Below are 14,391 nucleotides of genomic sequence, written 5' to 3' on the forward strand. Positions count from 1 at the left end.
TTGTAATTAGGACTTGTTCATGACAAAGGTCTCATATAACCAACTTTTGGTTTATTAAGATTTATAGTCTGAAATCTTAATTCCATTTTATTCCTTTAGAAGTAGGATTTGCTAGGGAAGGAGCGTTTTCAGCAAGCTGACTTGCTACATGCTCTCAACTATAGATGTTTCCAGTTTTCTTCATGGCAAAGCTGGAAGGCTTCTAGTGAGATGCTGTAAATGACCAAAATTACTGTAATGTGGGGATCTAATAGTTGAAGGCATTCATGAGTGGACATACTGGGTCTGACAGTTTCTGGCTTTAAATTGTAATAGATTTTCTCCCTCTCAAGTTTTAAGAAGTTCTGGTTACAAATAAAAATGTTGTTGTCTCCTTTGCAAGTTAATGCTATTTAATAGTAGATTTTGAAGGCTAAATCTTCTTGTGTGTTGTTGCACATCCTCTCTGCTTCTACTAGAGTTGAATAAAAGCAGCTGTTTTGCTGTTGTTTGACTCTTTTTGGCTTCAAGACAAGTCCTTTAGCCACTGCAGTCACAACAGTCAGGCTGGTTTTAATTACAGCAGAATCTGCAAGCATCCCTGAAGCATGGAGAAGAGTTTTGCGTCTCATCAGTTGCAGGTGGGGTTGGAATTGACAGTGATCCAATGTGGCTCTAAGGGTTTCCAGGGTTTTTTCCCCTGCATTGTGCTGCAGTGCTGAAGTAGGTTGAGTGCTACAGCACTTTTGTCCCCAGGTTTTCTGTTTAAACTGAGGTTGAATCCATGGAATCAGTTTGTCCTGTGTTCCCCAGCGAGGGAAAAGCACACACACAAAGTCCTGGTATCCTACCCAGTTCTGTTGTTCTCCTGCAGGTATAACCACCCAGAACTGTATATGCTATATATATATCCTAGATATATATGCTATAACTACCCCTAAATAGTTAGGTGAGCATAATAATTCCTGTGGTTTATAGCCTAAACCACACCTGATATTGTCAGCAGCTCATGGACAGCTTCTCAGAGTTCTGCATGTACTGTCAGAATCTAGAATTGGTTAATAAACCCTTTTTTATAATGCTGGGTTTAGGTAACTTGATGATGCATTATAAACCTAGGAGTGGCTTGGCTAGAGTTACTTTGTTTCCTTGTCTATGGAGCAAACCCAAAGCAGTTTCTGAACACTAGAGCACTTTAAGATACGGGTCTTATAGAATGTACATTCTTTTTTTAGTTTTTCCTTTGTCTTTCTTAGAATTTCAGAGGAACTCAGGGCAATCCTCTTTCCGTGTTTCCTTCTCCCTCCCCATCTAATTAAGGCTGGGAATTCAGGTACACTTAATGCCATGAGATTTAATAAGTGCCTTTGAGACTATTAGTGAATCACGATGAATGTGTGCCAATTTCTGCTCTTTGCTAAATATAAAGGAGGGACTGGGTCATGGTGTCCTCAGCTGTCACGGGTACCACAGGAATTTTCTTAACCAAGTTGAGCTCTGTCTTAGCTGCAGCGATTTTTGCCTTCACTATTCCAGTTGAGGGGGCTGCTCCTGAGCTTTGTGGCTTGAATGCACAGGAATCAGCTTTGAATTTTCAGCCTGCTTATGTATCTGTGGGTGGTTTAGAGCCATTTGTCCTTGCATCAGGGAGGTTTGTCCTTAAATCCTGAATAGTTCTTTTTCTCTTCTGGATGTTCCTGTGTGAATATACAGACTGGTGATAATCCTGTCCTTTTTCAGACTGGTTTTGTGAGTCTGAACACAGTGGAATCTACTCTTGCATGGTATGCTCTCAGGTATAATTGTTCACTATACACAGTTCTGTTCACTTGTGCCCAAAGGGGACATTCCCATGATGAAGATGCCCAGCATTCTGTATCTGATCTCTCCAGTGCTTGATTCCATTTGTCCACTGGAAAAAAATTGATAATCCTTAAGTACTCAAGTATTTAGTGCAGATTTTATTCAGGATTACACATTATGTTCCATGCTGCCTTTAGTAATTGAAATTACTTCACTGCAGTCATACAAATAAAGTAATTGCAGTGTGGCCTGGAATTAACCTGCACTGGGATCCACCTCGGCCTTTTTCTTTTCTCCCTTAGCCTTTCCATTTTTTTTTAATACCAGCTGTACACATATTTTCAAATACTGTCCTGCTTGATGTTGCTTAACGTATTCTGTGCATGGTCCATCAATGGAATTTTAGTGTGGTTTCAATATTACTTTTTTATTTTGTTTAGAGACACTTAATATTTTTCTTTCAGTCCCACATCTGTCTCTGAAAATTTTGGAAGTCTAATCTCCTGCCCAACCCAGTAATTAAAGATTGGAAGAAAGATTTGTCTGGCAAATACTGCGCACAGAGTGAAGTAGGAAAATGTGCTGAGGATGTCCTGTAAAGGGTGGATGTTCTGGGGGAGGGGTTGGCAGTTGCACATGTGTACATACACCTCCACCTGTCTTGCTGTCTTGTACATAATAACCATCCATTATCCCCATTATCCATTTCAGGGTTTTGCTGTGTGTCAGCAATATAATTATTTGTATTTTTTTAGTGTTTCTCTCCTCACATGTTTAAAACAGCTTGATTGTAACAGCCAGTTAATCTCTCAGTAGGGCTTTGAGGAGGGGATGCAATCACTCCTTAGAGGAGTAATCAGCTCCCCTATCACCAGGCACAGTACTGCATTCTCTTCTTATCTTTAACAATACAAAAGGTGCAGCACCCTTTGCTGTTTTATTACAGCTAAGTGCTTTGAAGAGTTTCACAAAATGAGATGTCACCTCTACTGTGCCTCCTTTTCTTGGGCAGAGGCCAACTGCAGCGCTATTGCTGATGCTGATGTCATATGTCTCCTTGAATGAGACTTTGTGGCATCTTCCTCTTCCCAGTTTTGCCCTTCTCCTTCCGCTTTTTATTGTGTAATTGGGATTCAAGACTTGTGAACTTGTCGTTTCCTTGAGTTGGATTTTGTTCCTTTGTCAGAGAGCATGAATTACAGTTGCCCCTGCACAGGCACATTCTTGTTCCTGTGTATCAGTTTAAGGAAGACATCAGCTGTTAGTTCCTGAAGGATTGGCTGTAATCCCCAAGAGCCCATAAGAAACCTGTTGGCACCTTATGGCTTCAGGTCATTAACTGGAGCATGTACTGTCACCGCATGTCTTTGAAAGTGCTCGAGTGTGGCTTTGATGTGTTCTCCCACAGTGTGTTGGCCCTGCACTTCTTCATGGCACAGGCAGAGCCAGGGTCTCCTCCTGGGCTCTGACCTGTGCTTGTGGGGCAGAGGGGCAGATTGGTTGCTGGGATGTGCTTGACAGTGGGCCAAGATAGGCTGTGGACTCAGGCCAAGTGACAGCTGGGCTGTGCACCATAGAAGACCTTAGAGCTACAGTTCTGGTGTTAAGCACAAGCAAAAGTGACATCCTCATTCATAACTCTTATCTCTCCTTTCTTTTATACCTCTTAGGGTGTTTCAAAGATGACCGTATTGTGTTCTGGACTTGGATGTTTTCGACGTATTTCATGGAGAAGTGGGCCCCCCGGCAGGATGATATGCTCTTCTATGTCCGTCGGAAACTGTCCTATGTCAGTGGGGAAAGTACTGAGGGTAAAAAGGTGAGTGATTATGTATTTTAATTTGGGAAGCTTAAGATAACATAGGATTTGGTGTTGTGGAGTACCTGCAAACCAAGGATAAGGAATTTCCAACTCTGCTCGCCACAAGATGTTATACAAAATTGACCCATAAGGACCCATGGTTAAGATTGTGAACTCTGGGTGATCCTGCCTTGGCAGGGGGGTTGGACTGGATGATCTCCAGAGGTCTCTTCCAACCCTAATGATTCTGTAACATCAGTAGCAGTGTAAATGAGGTGCACTGTCATAGACTTGAGAAAATAAGAAAGCTTGCCTGCTTTTTTGGGAAGCTGATTTTTGTTTTGCTTTTCAGTGATGATACTTTAGAAACTCAAAGTGCAAGAAAGGGAGAAAAAAAGGAGAAGGAAGATGGTCACACTGGTATTTCTAGAAGAAAACTGCCTGAGATACCAGAGTATCAGGAAATGAACATCTGTTGGGTGTACTCAGTAGCAGAATACAAGCAGCCTCCTGGAGCTGGGATACAGCAATGACAAGCAGCGGAGAAACTACTGTGTTCTCATAGTTTACATTTAAGACAATATGCCCCTCCTAAAGAACTATTGTTCCTTGCAAACATAGTCAGGTATCCTAGTACTGCTGCACAGGTATTTATTTCCCCATTGGGGATCTGAGAAACTTCTTAGCATTCCATGGCAGTTTTCATCTTAGGTGGGGGAAACAGAAGCAATAAGTAGGATGGTTTTATTAGGAATTAAGGTTGGTGGCTGCATGAAGATAAATGGAGGAAGAAAAGACGGGGATTAATTTCCTGACATGTGTAAATAATGGACACTGTTGTTAAATCGCAGGTATTAGTGAATGGTGTATGTGAAAGTGTTTGTAACCAGCTATACAAGAGTTCTCTGGGTTCAGATTTGGTAGTGTAAGGAACTGCAATTGTCAGCTCCCTTGAGAAAAAGATTCCAGAAGGTTTTCCCTCAGTTTTAGTGAAGATACAGAAAATGGACAGAATTATCTTCTCTCTTCTCCCTGGCCCTCCAACTTCCATCATGACAACCACTAAGAAGAAGATGGCAAAATATGGTTCTTTCTCTATCAGATGAGTGGTTTAGTCTTCAGCTAATGTATTTGGAGCTTTAAGACTTGTGGGAGAAACTTCCATCCTGATTGTTGTTTAAGTGACAGTAAATGCATCCCTGTTTCACATCAAATGATATTATGGCTTTGTTCAGCCTGGTAAAAGCATGGGTTGTTTAACCTCTTGTCCTTCTCAACAAGAAAGGTGAATCTCAGAGACAGCCTAGTTGCTTAAATCCATTTGCAGACCCCTGATCCATCTGTTTAACTGATTCATTAGCTTAACGTGTTTGAATCTCTTGTGGATAGGCGACAGTGACATAAACCCTTGTATTTGCTCTCAGAGCATTATTTAAGCTTTCCAAAAACACTATAAATAATTTTTATTTGTGAGGAGGTTTCATAAGTGATGGTGACTACAAAATCAGCATTAGTGAATCATGTATGGTAACAGTTGGGATGGGAAGTGGGCCTTATAGCACACACAGCATTTTGTAAATCTCCCTTGGCTATCTGTATTTTGCTTGGCTTCTAAGAATTGAACCTTTCTTGTGACTTTGAAGTACTTCAGTTGCTTTGTGAAACTTCGTAGTTGGTGATTCATTGGTACTTGTTCAGCTGTCCTCCTGTTTGATTTGATTTGTCTGCTTTGTAGTTCCAGTTCCTCTTTTATCTGATTTTTGAGCCTGTCCAGTGAAGTGAGACAGCAAACAACTACCCCTACACTTTGAATTATGATGTCTTGGTTTGAAAGACAGGTGTCTGCCAAGGAAGGCAGGAGTCTCCCTTGAAATGAAAAAAAAATGCAACCCCCTTCCTTCCAAATTATTGTAATTTTGAAATTGAGAGGCTTTCAGGCAAAGATATGAGGAATAGGAATAACAGTTCTTTACTATTATATATCTATATGTGTATAACAAGGCAAACAAACAACAATAACTGTGGCAGTAACAGCAAACAATCACAAACCCAGTCCCAGCCTTCTCGGCTGTCAGGCCCTTTCCCCTCGGGTGCAGTTCCGCTCGCAGCTGGCAGGGGCGCTGGCGGCTCCCGGTGAGCAGGGCAGGTGCGATGGTTCCCCCGCGGCTGCAGGGGGCGCTCCGGAGCGAGCTCGGGGAGCACATGGAAATGGTGGTCTGGGATCCCGGGAAGAGATGGAACAAAGGCTTCACAAACCCCCGGGACAGCTGATCCCGGTGTCCGGCCGGAGCCTCAGGAACAGCAGGCTGGAACAGCAGGCTGGAACAGCAGGGACGAGCACAAATCCCAGGTGGCAGACGAGATGTATCAAACTGCGGACCTGCAGTGGGAACCCCTGGAGGTCTCAGCAGGCAGCGTGTGCGGGGGCTACAGAGTAGTGAAGGCTCAAAGCAACGGCGGGGGCAGGGCGGCAGCAGCCCGGCTCCCAGTGGGGCAGGGAAAGGCGGGTTGGGAATCCCGGGGTTTCTCCGGTAGAAGGAAGGCAGCCGAAAAAAACCAGAAGCCTGCCGTGCTGACAACTTCCTTCCAGCCTCCCTCTCCATCCAAACACCAGGAACTAATACCCCACAAGCCCAGGTGAAAGAGAGTAGCCAGATGGACCCCTCCTTCTGTGGCCAGGTCTTGTGTTTCTCTTAAGCACCCAGTAATTTGTCCCCCTGGCAACATGTATGGGGAAAGTTCTTTAAGAGAAAAAGAAAACAGAAGGAGAATGCCTTTGTGTCCTCTGGGAACAGTTCCCTCTCAGCCCGGTCAGCTCGGGACACAGCAGGCTGCAGGGGCCAGCCTCTGATATCGGAGGGATCGGAGGTCTGGCTCGTGGGTCCTTCCAAGGGACCGCGGCAATAAAGGCAGACGGCGGAGGAAAGGGGGCAGGCTCAGAGTTGGGTTAAATCCAGAAAGTTTATTGGTCCTCCAAACGGGGGGACCTCAACCCCAAGGGGGTGCCCAACTCTGCGCACCTGCAGATCGCGCGCCAGGGCATTTTATGGCGGGGGGGACATGGGGGGGGGGGGTGTACAGAACAACCAACCAGGGAAGGGAAGGGTATGGCATACAGAACGAGGGACACATAAGGGAACCAGCTATAACAGGGGAAGGGAGGGACTCCTTTCCCAGGACTAATCACCTGGCCCCCTGGCTAGAACTTTCCAGAAGCCTGGGAGGGGTGGCAGAGTGACAGACAGGGTCCTGGGAGGAGATAAAAATGACAGACAGGGTGATTTAAATAAAACAGGGGGGGGTGCCAACTGGGGTACACCAAACTTACAGAACATAGCGGGGAGACCCGGACTGAGCTAAACAAACACACTCCCACATCTCCTCCTTTTTTGTTTTTTTTTAAGATGACATGAATCCGGGTTGGGGACAGTACTCTGAGTCTGGGTACAGGTCCCTGAACCACGTCATCTCCGGTGTCTCCAAACTAAAACACAACTTAGAAAAATAAGGTTAAAACTGGGGATAGCAACTGGGATAAACTTGGGGCTTAGGGGTCAGAGAGGCACACGACTAACCTACCCCGGTCTTGGGGGGTATTTGATCTCCCTTCCTGACGGTCTGGGAGATACACGGTTTCACCCACTTTGATGGGATCCACCTAGGGCCCTCGGGGGTGGATACACATGCGTACCCTTTCCCCCAGGTAACCAGTTCATAAGGCCCTTGTATCTCCCTAGTCTCCGGGTCTTTAACCCACACCGGAGGCCTTTCTTTCACTTGCAACTGCTGAGACTGCCCAAAGTGCCGCACGATTGGTGGGTTCAGGTTCTCAAAGGCACAGTTGAGGAAATTCAGGGTGAACAATGCCTTTGAGAGCCTGACAGCAGGTGACTCTAGCTTTTTTGAGGAGCACTGGCGCTGGAGCATTCTTTTGATGTTTTGGTGGGCCCTCTCTACAATGGCTTGACCTGTCGGGGAATAGGGGATGCCAGTCTTGTGTTCTATTCCCCATTGCTGCAGGAAGCTCCTGAACTCCTTGGATGTATACGCTGGGCCATTGTCCGTTTTGATGACTTTGGGGATGCCCAGGGTAGCGAATGCCTGCACTAAGTGCTTTTGGACATTGCTAGCCTTTTCCCCTGTGTGGGCAGAGGCAAAAACTGCTCCCGAGAAGGTATCAATTGACACATGCACATACTTAATTCTGCCGAATGAAGCAACATGCGTCACGTCCATTGCCAGACTTCACAGCTGTTAAGTCCACGGGGGTTTGTGCCAGTACTAATGGCAGGAAGAGCTAGCTGGTGACATTCTGGACATGCAGCCACAATCACCCTGGCCTGGTCGTGCTTTAGATTGAATTGACGAACCAGGGCAGGAGTGTTCTGATGGAACAGCTGATGGCTGATTTTGGTCTGCTTAAACACCTTTGGAGTCGGGGCCATCGCAGCTGGCGCAGCGAGGGCATCTGCCCTCCTGTTGCCTTCTGCGATGAACCCGGGCAGGTCCGTGTGTGACCTGACGTGCATCACGTAAAATGGTTGCTCTTGGTGGGAGACCAGGTTTATTAACTTTGAGAGCAATTCATACAAGGCCATGTTGGAGACTTCACGCAAAATGGCGTGCTCGGCTCTGGAGACTACCCCTGCAACATATGCAGAGTCTGTTACCAAATTTAGGGGTTTGGGGAACCTTTCAAAAGCCCTGACGACTGTGTCCAACTCAGCAACCTGAGGCGATCCTTCCACCTCTTTGATGTCAGCCTCCCACTGCTGAGTTTGGGCGTTTTTCCAAGCCACCACGGACTTATGGGACCCAGACGCGTCAGTAAAAACTGTCAAGGCCTTTAAAGGTTCTTTGCTCCGAACACTTTTTGTATTTAATTCGAATTGAATCTCCAAATTGAAAATTTTGTGGGCTGGCCTATGCAAGGAAATTTGGCCTGTGTAGCCCTCCAGAGCAAACTGTAATGCTTCACAATCTTGAAGCAGACTCTCCAACATTGCCTTAGTAATTTGGCCCGTTTTTGTCCTAATTGGCACGTGGATGCAGTCGAAGTCACATCCTGATAACTCTCTGATCCGGATCCTAGCCTTCCGGATCCTAGCCTTCCGGATCAGTTCAGCCATCAGCTCTTGTGGCTGTGTCATCCTCTTGGACCGATGATGGCTGAGAAATACCCACTCTGTGATTAAGAGGGGATCCCTCCGGTCCTGGTCCTTTTTACTCTTCTTTTTGTTGTCTTCCCATTGGAAGACAACCCTGTGCAAGTGTGGCAGGTTACCCAGGATGATGAATTTGAATGGCAAGTCAGGCCTATACCTGCTTGCCTGCCTGGTGGACATTAGATGTTGCACCCTCTCCAGAGCTGTTTGCGCCTCTGGGGTAAGTGTCCGGGGAGAACTAAGCTCCTCTCCCCCTTTTAGTAAATCAAAAAGGGGGGCTAGGTCTTTGTTGGACAGACCCAGCCACGGCCTCACCCAATTTAAAGACCCACACAGCTGGTGGACATCTGCCAGAGTCTTGATGTTGGTATTGATAGCCAATTTTTGCGGCACAATGGTCCACTTTGTAATTTGTAGGCCCAGGTACTTTCAAGGTGGCATCCATTGAATCTTTTCCTCTTGGAGCTCGAACCCTGCAGCAACCAATGCATTGATTGTCAGGTCGAGCACACTGGCAAGCATGTCATTGTCGGGGGCACACACGAGGACATCATTCATATAATGGAAGATGATGGCCTCTTTTGCTGCTGCGCAAACTGGGGCAAGCAAGGAAGAGACATACCATTGGCAGATGGTCGGGCTGTTCTTCATACCCTGTGGCAACACCTTCCAATGGTATCTTTTCCTTGGGGCTTCTCGACTGATAACAGGAATCGAGAAGGCAAAACGCGGGGCATCGTCAGGGTGCAGGGGAATTTGGAAAAAGCAGTCTTTGGTATCAATTACTGCCAGATTCCAATTTTGAGGGAGCATCGTTGAGGATGGCATCCCTGGTTGGAGAGAGCCCATGTCCTCAATAACATTGTTAATTTGACGAAGGTCCTGGAGGAGCCGCCATTTGTCTTTGTTAGGCTTTTTGATAACAAAGACAGGGGAATTCCAGGGGCTGTTGGATTCCACGATATTCCCCTTTTCAAGTTGCTCCTCCACGAGCTTCTCGAGCGCCTTCAACTTCTCACCATAGAGCGACCACTGTTCTACCCAAATGGGGTGATCCGTTTTCCAATTTAGCTTTTGAGTAGGGTGCTCTTCAGTGGCTGCAACCCAAAAATTTTTGGGGGGTCAGGTAGGTCAATTGTGACTCCCCACTGCTGCATGAGGTCTCTCCCCAAGAGGGGTTCCTTGTAGTCTAATATGAACAGACGTATGTTTGCCAATTGTCCGCTCAGTCCCTTGTTTTGCACAATGCTCTTTGATTGTTTGGCCAATTGAACGCCCCCAACACCTTGCACGTGTCCAGCCACGTTTTGCAATTCCCAATGTGCCGGCCATTCCCGTGTGGGAATGATCGTCACATCTGCCCCTGTGTCTAGAAGCCCTCTGAGGTGCAGGACTTCCTCCCCTCTGTTGACCTCGCAGCCTACCCGAGGCTTCTCTGTCCCTATGACATGTGTGGCACACAACGTTGGGTGTGGCCTTTCCACAGGGATAGCCTGGGCGACTGTCTGCCCTCTGGGCAGGAACAGAGGTGGGTGGACACAGTGCAGCCAGAGAACAGGTCCTTCGGGACTAGATGTCATTAGTCCCGGAGCGACTTCGATCTCTTGTGGTGTGCAGGTAACATTTCCAACTATGACATACCTGTCAGGGCCTTGGTCTTCTGCCCACAGCTCACCACCAGCGCTTACCAGTGCGGTATGCCACTCTTTGGTCTTTAGGTGGAGCGGTGTCAACAGCTGCAACCTGAAAGAACCATCAGAAAAGGAAGTCAAATCCGGTTTTAAAGTCATGTCCGACAGTTTTGCCTCTTTGAGTTTCCCCTCCCCCTCACGTCCCGTCCCTTTTTTGTCTTCACGCGGGGCGGGCGCGTGCTCCCCATTCAGTTTTTTTGTTGCAGTTGGCCCTCCTGTCCCCCAGGTTCACGTTCCTTTTTAAATTGCAGGAACTGCCACTTGAGCGGGCAGTCCCTTGTCCAATGTCCAGGCCGGTCACATAGGAAGCAGGTGTTCCTGGCCTGCGGGGCTCGCTTTTGGCTGTTCGTGGTTGGAGGTGGTTTGGTGTTCAGGCCTGTGGTCCTCCTCTGGTCCGCTGCAGGGCGATGCGTTGCTGTTCCCACTGAGGCCATTCCTCTGGGCTGCTGTCTCTCCGAGCTGGTAGTTTGCAGGAGTGGCACCTTTGCAGCACAAACTTCCAACATGTCCTGTATGGTCGGCGGGGGGTCCAGGGGGAGGCTCAGGATGGCTGCCTTGCATTGAGGGTTGGCATTCACCATAGCCATCTCTGCGATGACCTCTTCCCTGGCCGCCGGCTGCTTAACCTGCAACTCTACAGCCTGGGTTAGTCTCTCCACAAACTTCAGTGGGTTGCTGCTGGACCTGCGAGTAGGATTCTACGGGCACATCAGGCCTCAGACCAAGGAATGCCTTACTGGCCCCTTCCTTGACCTGTTGCAGAACCTCCAAAGGCAAGCCTTGAGCCTGCTTCGGCGCCAGAGCCCAATCTCCTTCGCCGCTTAGATGGTCCAATGTAACTTCCTTATTGTCGGCATCAACGGCCGTATCAGAACCTTGCAAGAGCACTGGAAGGAGTCTGCAGAGCTCCCTTTCCCACGCTGCCTTCCAGAGCAGAAACTCTGCTTGAGGAAAGCAGGCATGAGAAAAGCTGACGCAGATCAAAGGGCGTCATTACTGCTCCGGAGAGATTTGCCTTTAAAAGGCCACGAAAATATTCGCTTTCTCTCCCAAACTCCTTCTGTGCCTTGCAGAGTTCCTTTATTGTTTGGTGTGAGAGGGGTTCCCAGCTGACATGGGTTGTTCCTCCTCTCTGGGACCTCTGATAAAAAACCGGAGCGGCGGAGGGAATGGGATCCAGTTCTGGGTTCCGGTCCTCCAGCCTCCCCCTTCCGGCCAGACACCGTGGGAACCGGAAGGGCAGGCACTGTGGGAACCGGAAGCAGGAAGTGGGTGGCAGCCGGGCATGGAGCCGCAATTTCTGGGGGCGGAGCACGGGGGCACGCACTGGTGACAGGTAGGAGGGGTAAGAGGGGTGGAACCAGCTTGGGAATAGGAGGGGTCGGGGCGAAAGGGGTTGGGACTTGGGAGAAAGGGATTTCGGGTGGAAAAGCGCAGGGAAACGCAAGAGGGGGTCCCTTCCATGTGGCGCCCGCCATCTTGTCCTCCTCGGGCAGGGAGGGCATTTTCTAAACTCTCTGGATAGCTAAACCGAACTCGGGGTCTGATAACTGGGGAAGTCGGGGAACGGGATAAGCCTTGGGCAGTCTGGCCGGGACTGCCCGAGTGGGGGCTCTGAGAACCCCGAGGAAAGCCAGGGAGACGGTGGCAGCCCTGCGCATCGTGGGTTGCTCTCCTCAGGATGCCCGTTTGAGGGGACACGGGTTCGGGAGATGAGTTAGGGGTAACAACTGGGGAATTCGGGGTTGTTCGTCCTTCCCTCTCCCTTTTTTTAGCTAACGCCGATCTAATTTGCAAGTACAGAAAGGAGAAATCTTTCTCTTTGGCAGAACTAGATTGCGCCAGCTTTTCTCCCGCGGCATTCCAAAAAGGAACGGTCAAAACCGTATCCTGAGAGCACTGAGGGAAGTGCAGAAACAGCCACCGAATAAACCGTTTTAAACATCCCTTTGAAAAACTTATCCCCCCACCCTCAAGGAGTCTTGCAACTTGGAGAAATGCCCCTTTCTGTGCTGTGGAGAGTTTAGCGCCCATAGCACTGACAGCACAGTGTCTGGAGCTAAACTTCAAGCCTGGAATGCTGGTTTTCCCAAAAACCAACCGGAGACAAGCGAACCGCGCTTGTTCCGGGGCTGCGCAGCCTACGTTCAGCTCTTCAAGAGCCGGGGACCGTCCTGGTCCCTCCGAAAGCCTTTACCAGCTTTGAGGCAAGTTTTCCCCCCCCCCCGGGGAAAAATACTTACCTGACTGGCGTCCAGGCACGCTCCAGGCGACCGATTCCTCTGCCGAGAACGACTTCGCGGCGCGGCGAAGCTACCGTCCTCACCCCCAGGAACGCAGCTCACTAAAACGGAGCGTGCTGCAGCTGGGGTAGCTTGACGTCCCGAGGATGCACTTGCCGAAACAATCAGTCTCTTCCGTGGGGTCCGATGGAAGCGGGGCCCCACACCCGGGCGCCAAGCTGCCTTTGCCGAGGACGCCCCTTCCGTGGGGTCCGATGGAACGGGGAGCCCCACGCTTGGGCGCCAAGGTCCGATGGAACGGGGAGCCCCATGCTTGGGCACCACGCTGCCTTTGTGTCCTCTGGGAACAGTTCCCTCTCAGCCCGGTCAGCTCGGGACACAGCAGGCTGCGGGGGCCAGCCTCTGATATCGGAGGGATCGGAGGTCTGGCTCGTGGGTCCTTCCAAGGGACCGCGGCGATAAAGGCAGACGGCGGAGGAAAGGGGGCAGGCTCAGAGTTGGGTTAAATCCAGAAAGTTTATTGGTCCTCCGAACGGGGGGGACCTCAACCCCAAGGGGGTGCCCAACTCTGCGCACCTGCAGATCGTGCGCCAGGGCATTTTATGGCGGGGGGGACATGGGGGGGGGGGTGTACAGAACAACCAACCAAGGAAGGGAAGGGTATGGCATACAGAACGAGGGACACATAAGGGAACCAGCTATAACAGGGGAAGGGAGGGACTCCTTTCCCAGGACTAATCACCTGGCCCCCTGGCTAGAACTTTCCAGAAGCCTGGGAGGGGTGGCAGAGTGACAGACAGGGTCCTGGGAGGAGATAAAAATGACAGACAGGGTGATTTAAATAAAACAGGGGGGGTGCCAACTGGGGTACACCAAACTTACAGAACATAGCGGGGAGACCCGGACTGAGCTAAACAAACACACTCCCACAGGAGAACTAAAACCCCAATGTATGACTGTATGGGTTTTTAATTTACTTTGTGGTTTTGGCCATTCTTTCTTGAAAAATCATGCCAAAATGCCAAAGTCACACTGTTAAAGGGGAGGGAGATGGAGACTGGTATCTGTAGAAGCTGGATAGAAGTACAAGCCTCCCTGCCACTCACCAAACAGTGCTTTCATTTAGATTCCATGTGGTAGACTGAAAAGGCAAATGAAGGGGAGAGTTCAGATGTTTGGGGACATTTAGGAGTTCAGATGTAAATGTTTGGGGACATTTAGGACTAGAACTGGAGCTGTGCTGTTGGCTCCTGCTTTATGCCAGGCTGAGCCAAATGGTCTGGTGATGATTCCTTCATGGACCACATTGAGGGTGACTTTGTAGTCTGGGTGTACCGTGAAGCTAGTTCATTGTAGTTCTTCCACAAACACCGCTATATATGTGCTCAGTGCTTAACTGGCTGCTGCAGGTTTTGGCTGAAGAATATTGGCAGAGGTGACTCATCCCATGTCAGCTCAGAATGTTAGTTTATGTTCATGAAAATAAGATCTGTGCAGCTTCGAGCACAGCAGTCATCGGACTGATGACAAGGACAAAAGGGGTTGAATGTGGAGAGGCTGTTTGTCTGAATGCTGACAGTGGTGGTGTTTGTGTCATTTCCGTGCCCTGGTGTGATGGTCTGTGTCAGTGGAAAACAAGTGTCAATTAATCCAGTGGTTCCCAGGTTTTGGTACCTGTCTTGTGTGATTAAAAGTAGTTCCTGCTTGTG

General features: G+C 48.9%; 1 protein-coding gene across 4 annotated transcripts in view; it reads left to right on the forward strand.

Moving 5' to 3' along the window:
- Positions 1–14,391, forward strand: part of KIAA0930 (KIAA0930 ortholog) — a 102,734-nt gene that overhangs the window by 23,126 nt on the left and 65,217 nt on the right. For all 4 annotated transcript variants that reach the window (XM_069003475.1, XM_069003476.1, XM_069003479.1 and 1 more), the window contains exon 2: positions 3,453–3,601. In XM_069003475.1, the coding sequence (XP_068859576.1) occupies positions 3,453–3,601 (149 nt within the window). The remainder of the gene's footprint in view (positions 1–3,452; positions 3,602–14,391) is intronic.

The sequence above is a fragment of the Aphelocoma coerulescens genome, chromosome 1A (genome assembly GCF_041296385.1).
Source record: "Aphelocoma coerulescens isolate FSJ_1873_10779 chromosome 1A, UR_Acoe_1.0, whole genome shotgun sequence".
Lineage (NCBI taxonomy): Eukaryota > Metazoa > Chordata > Aves > Passeriformes > Corvidae > Aphelocoma > Aphelocoma coerulescens.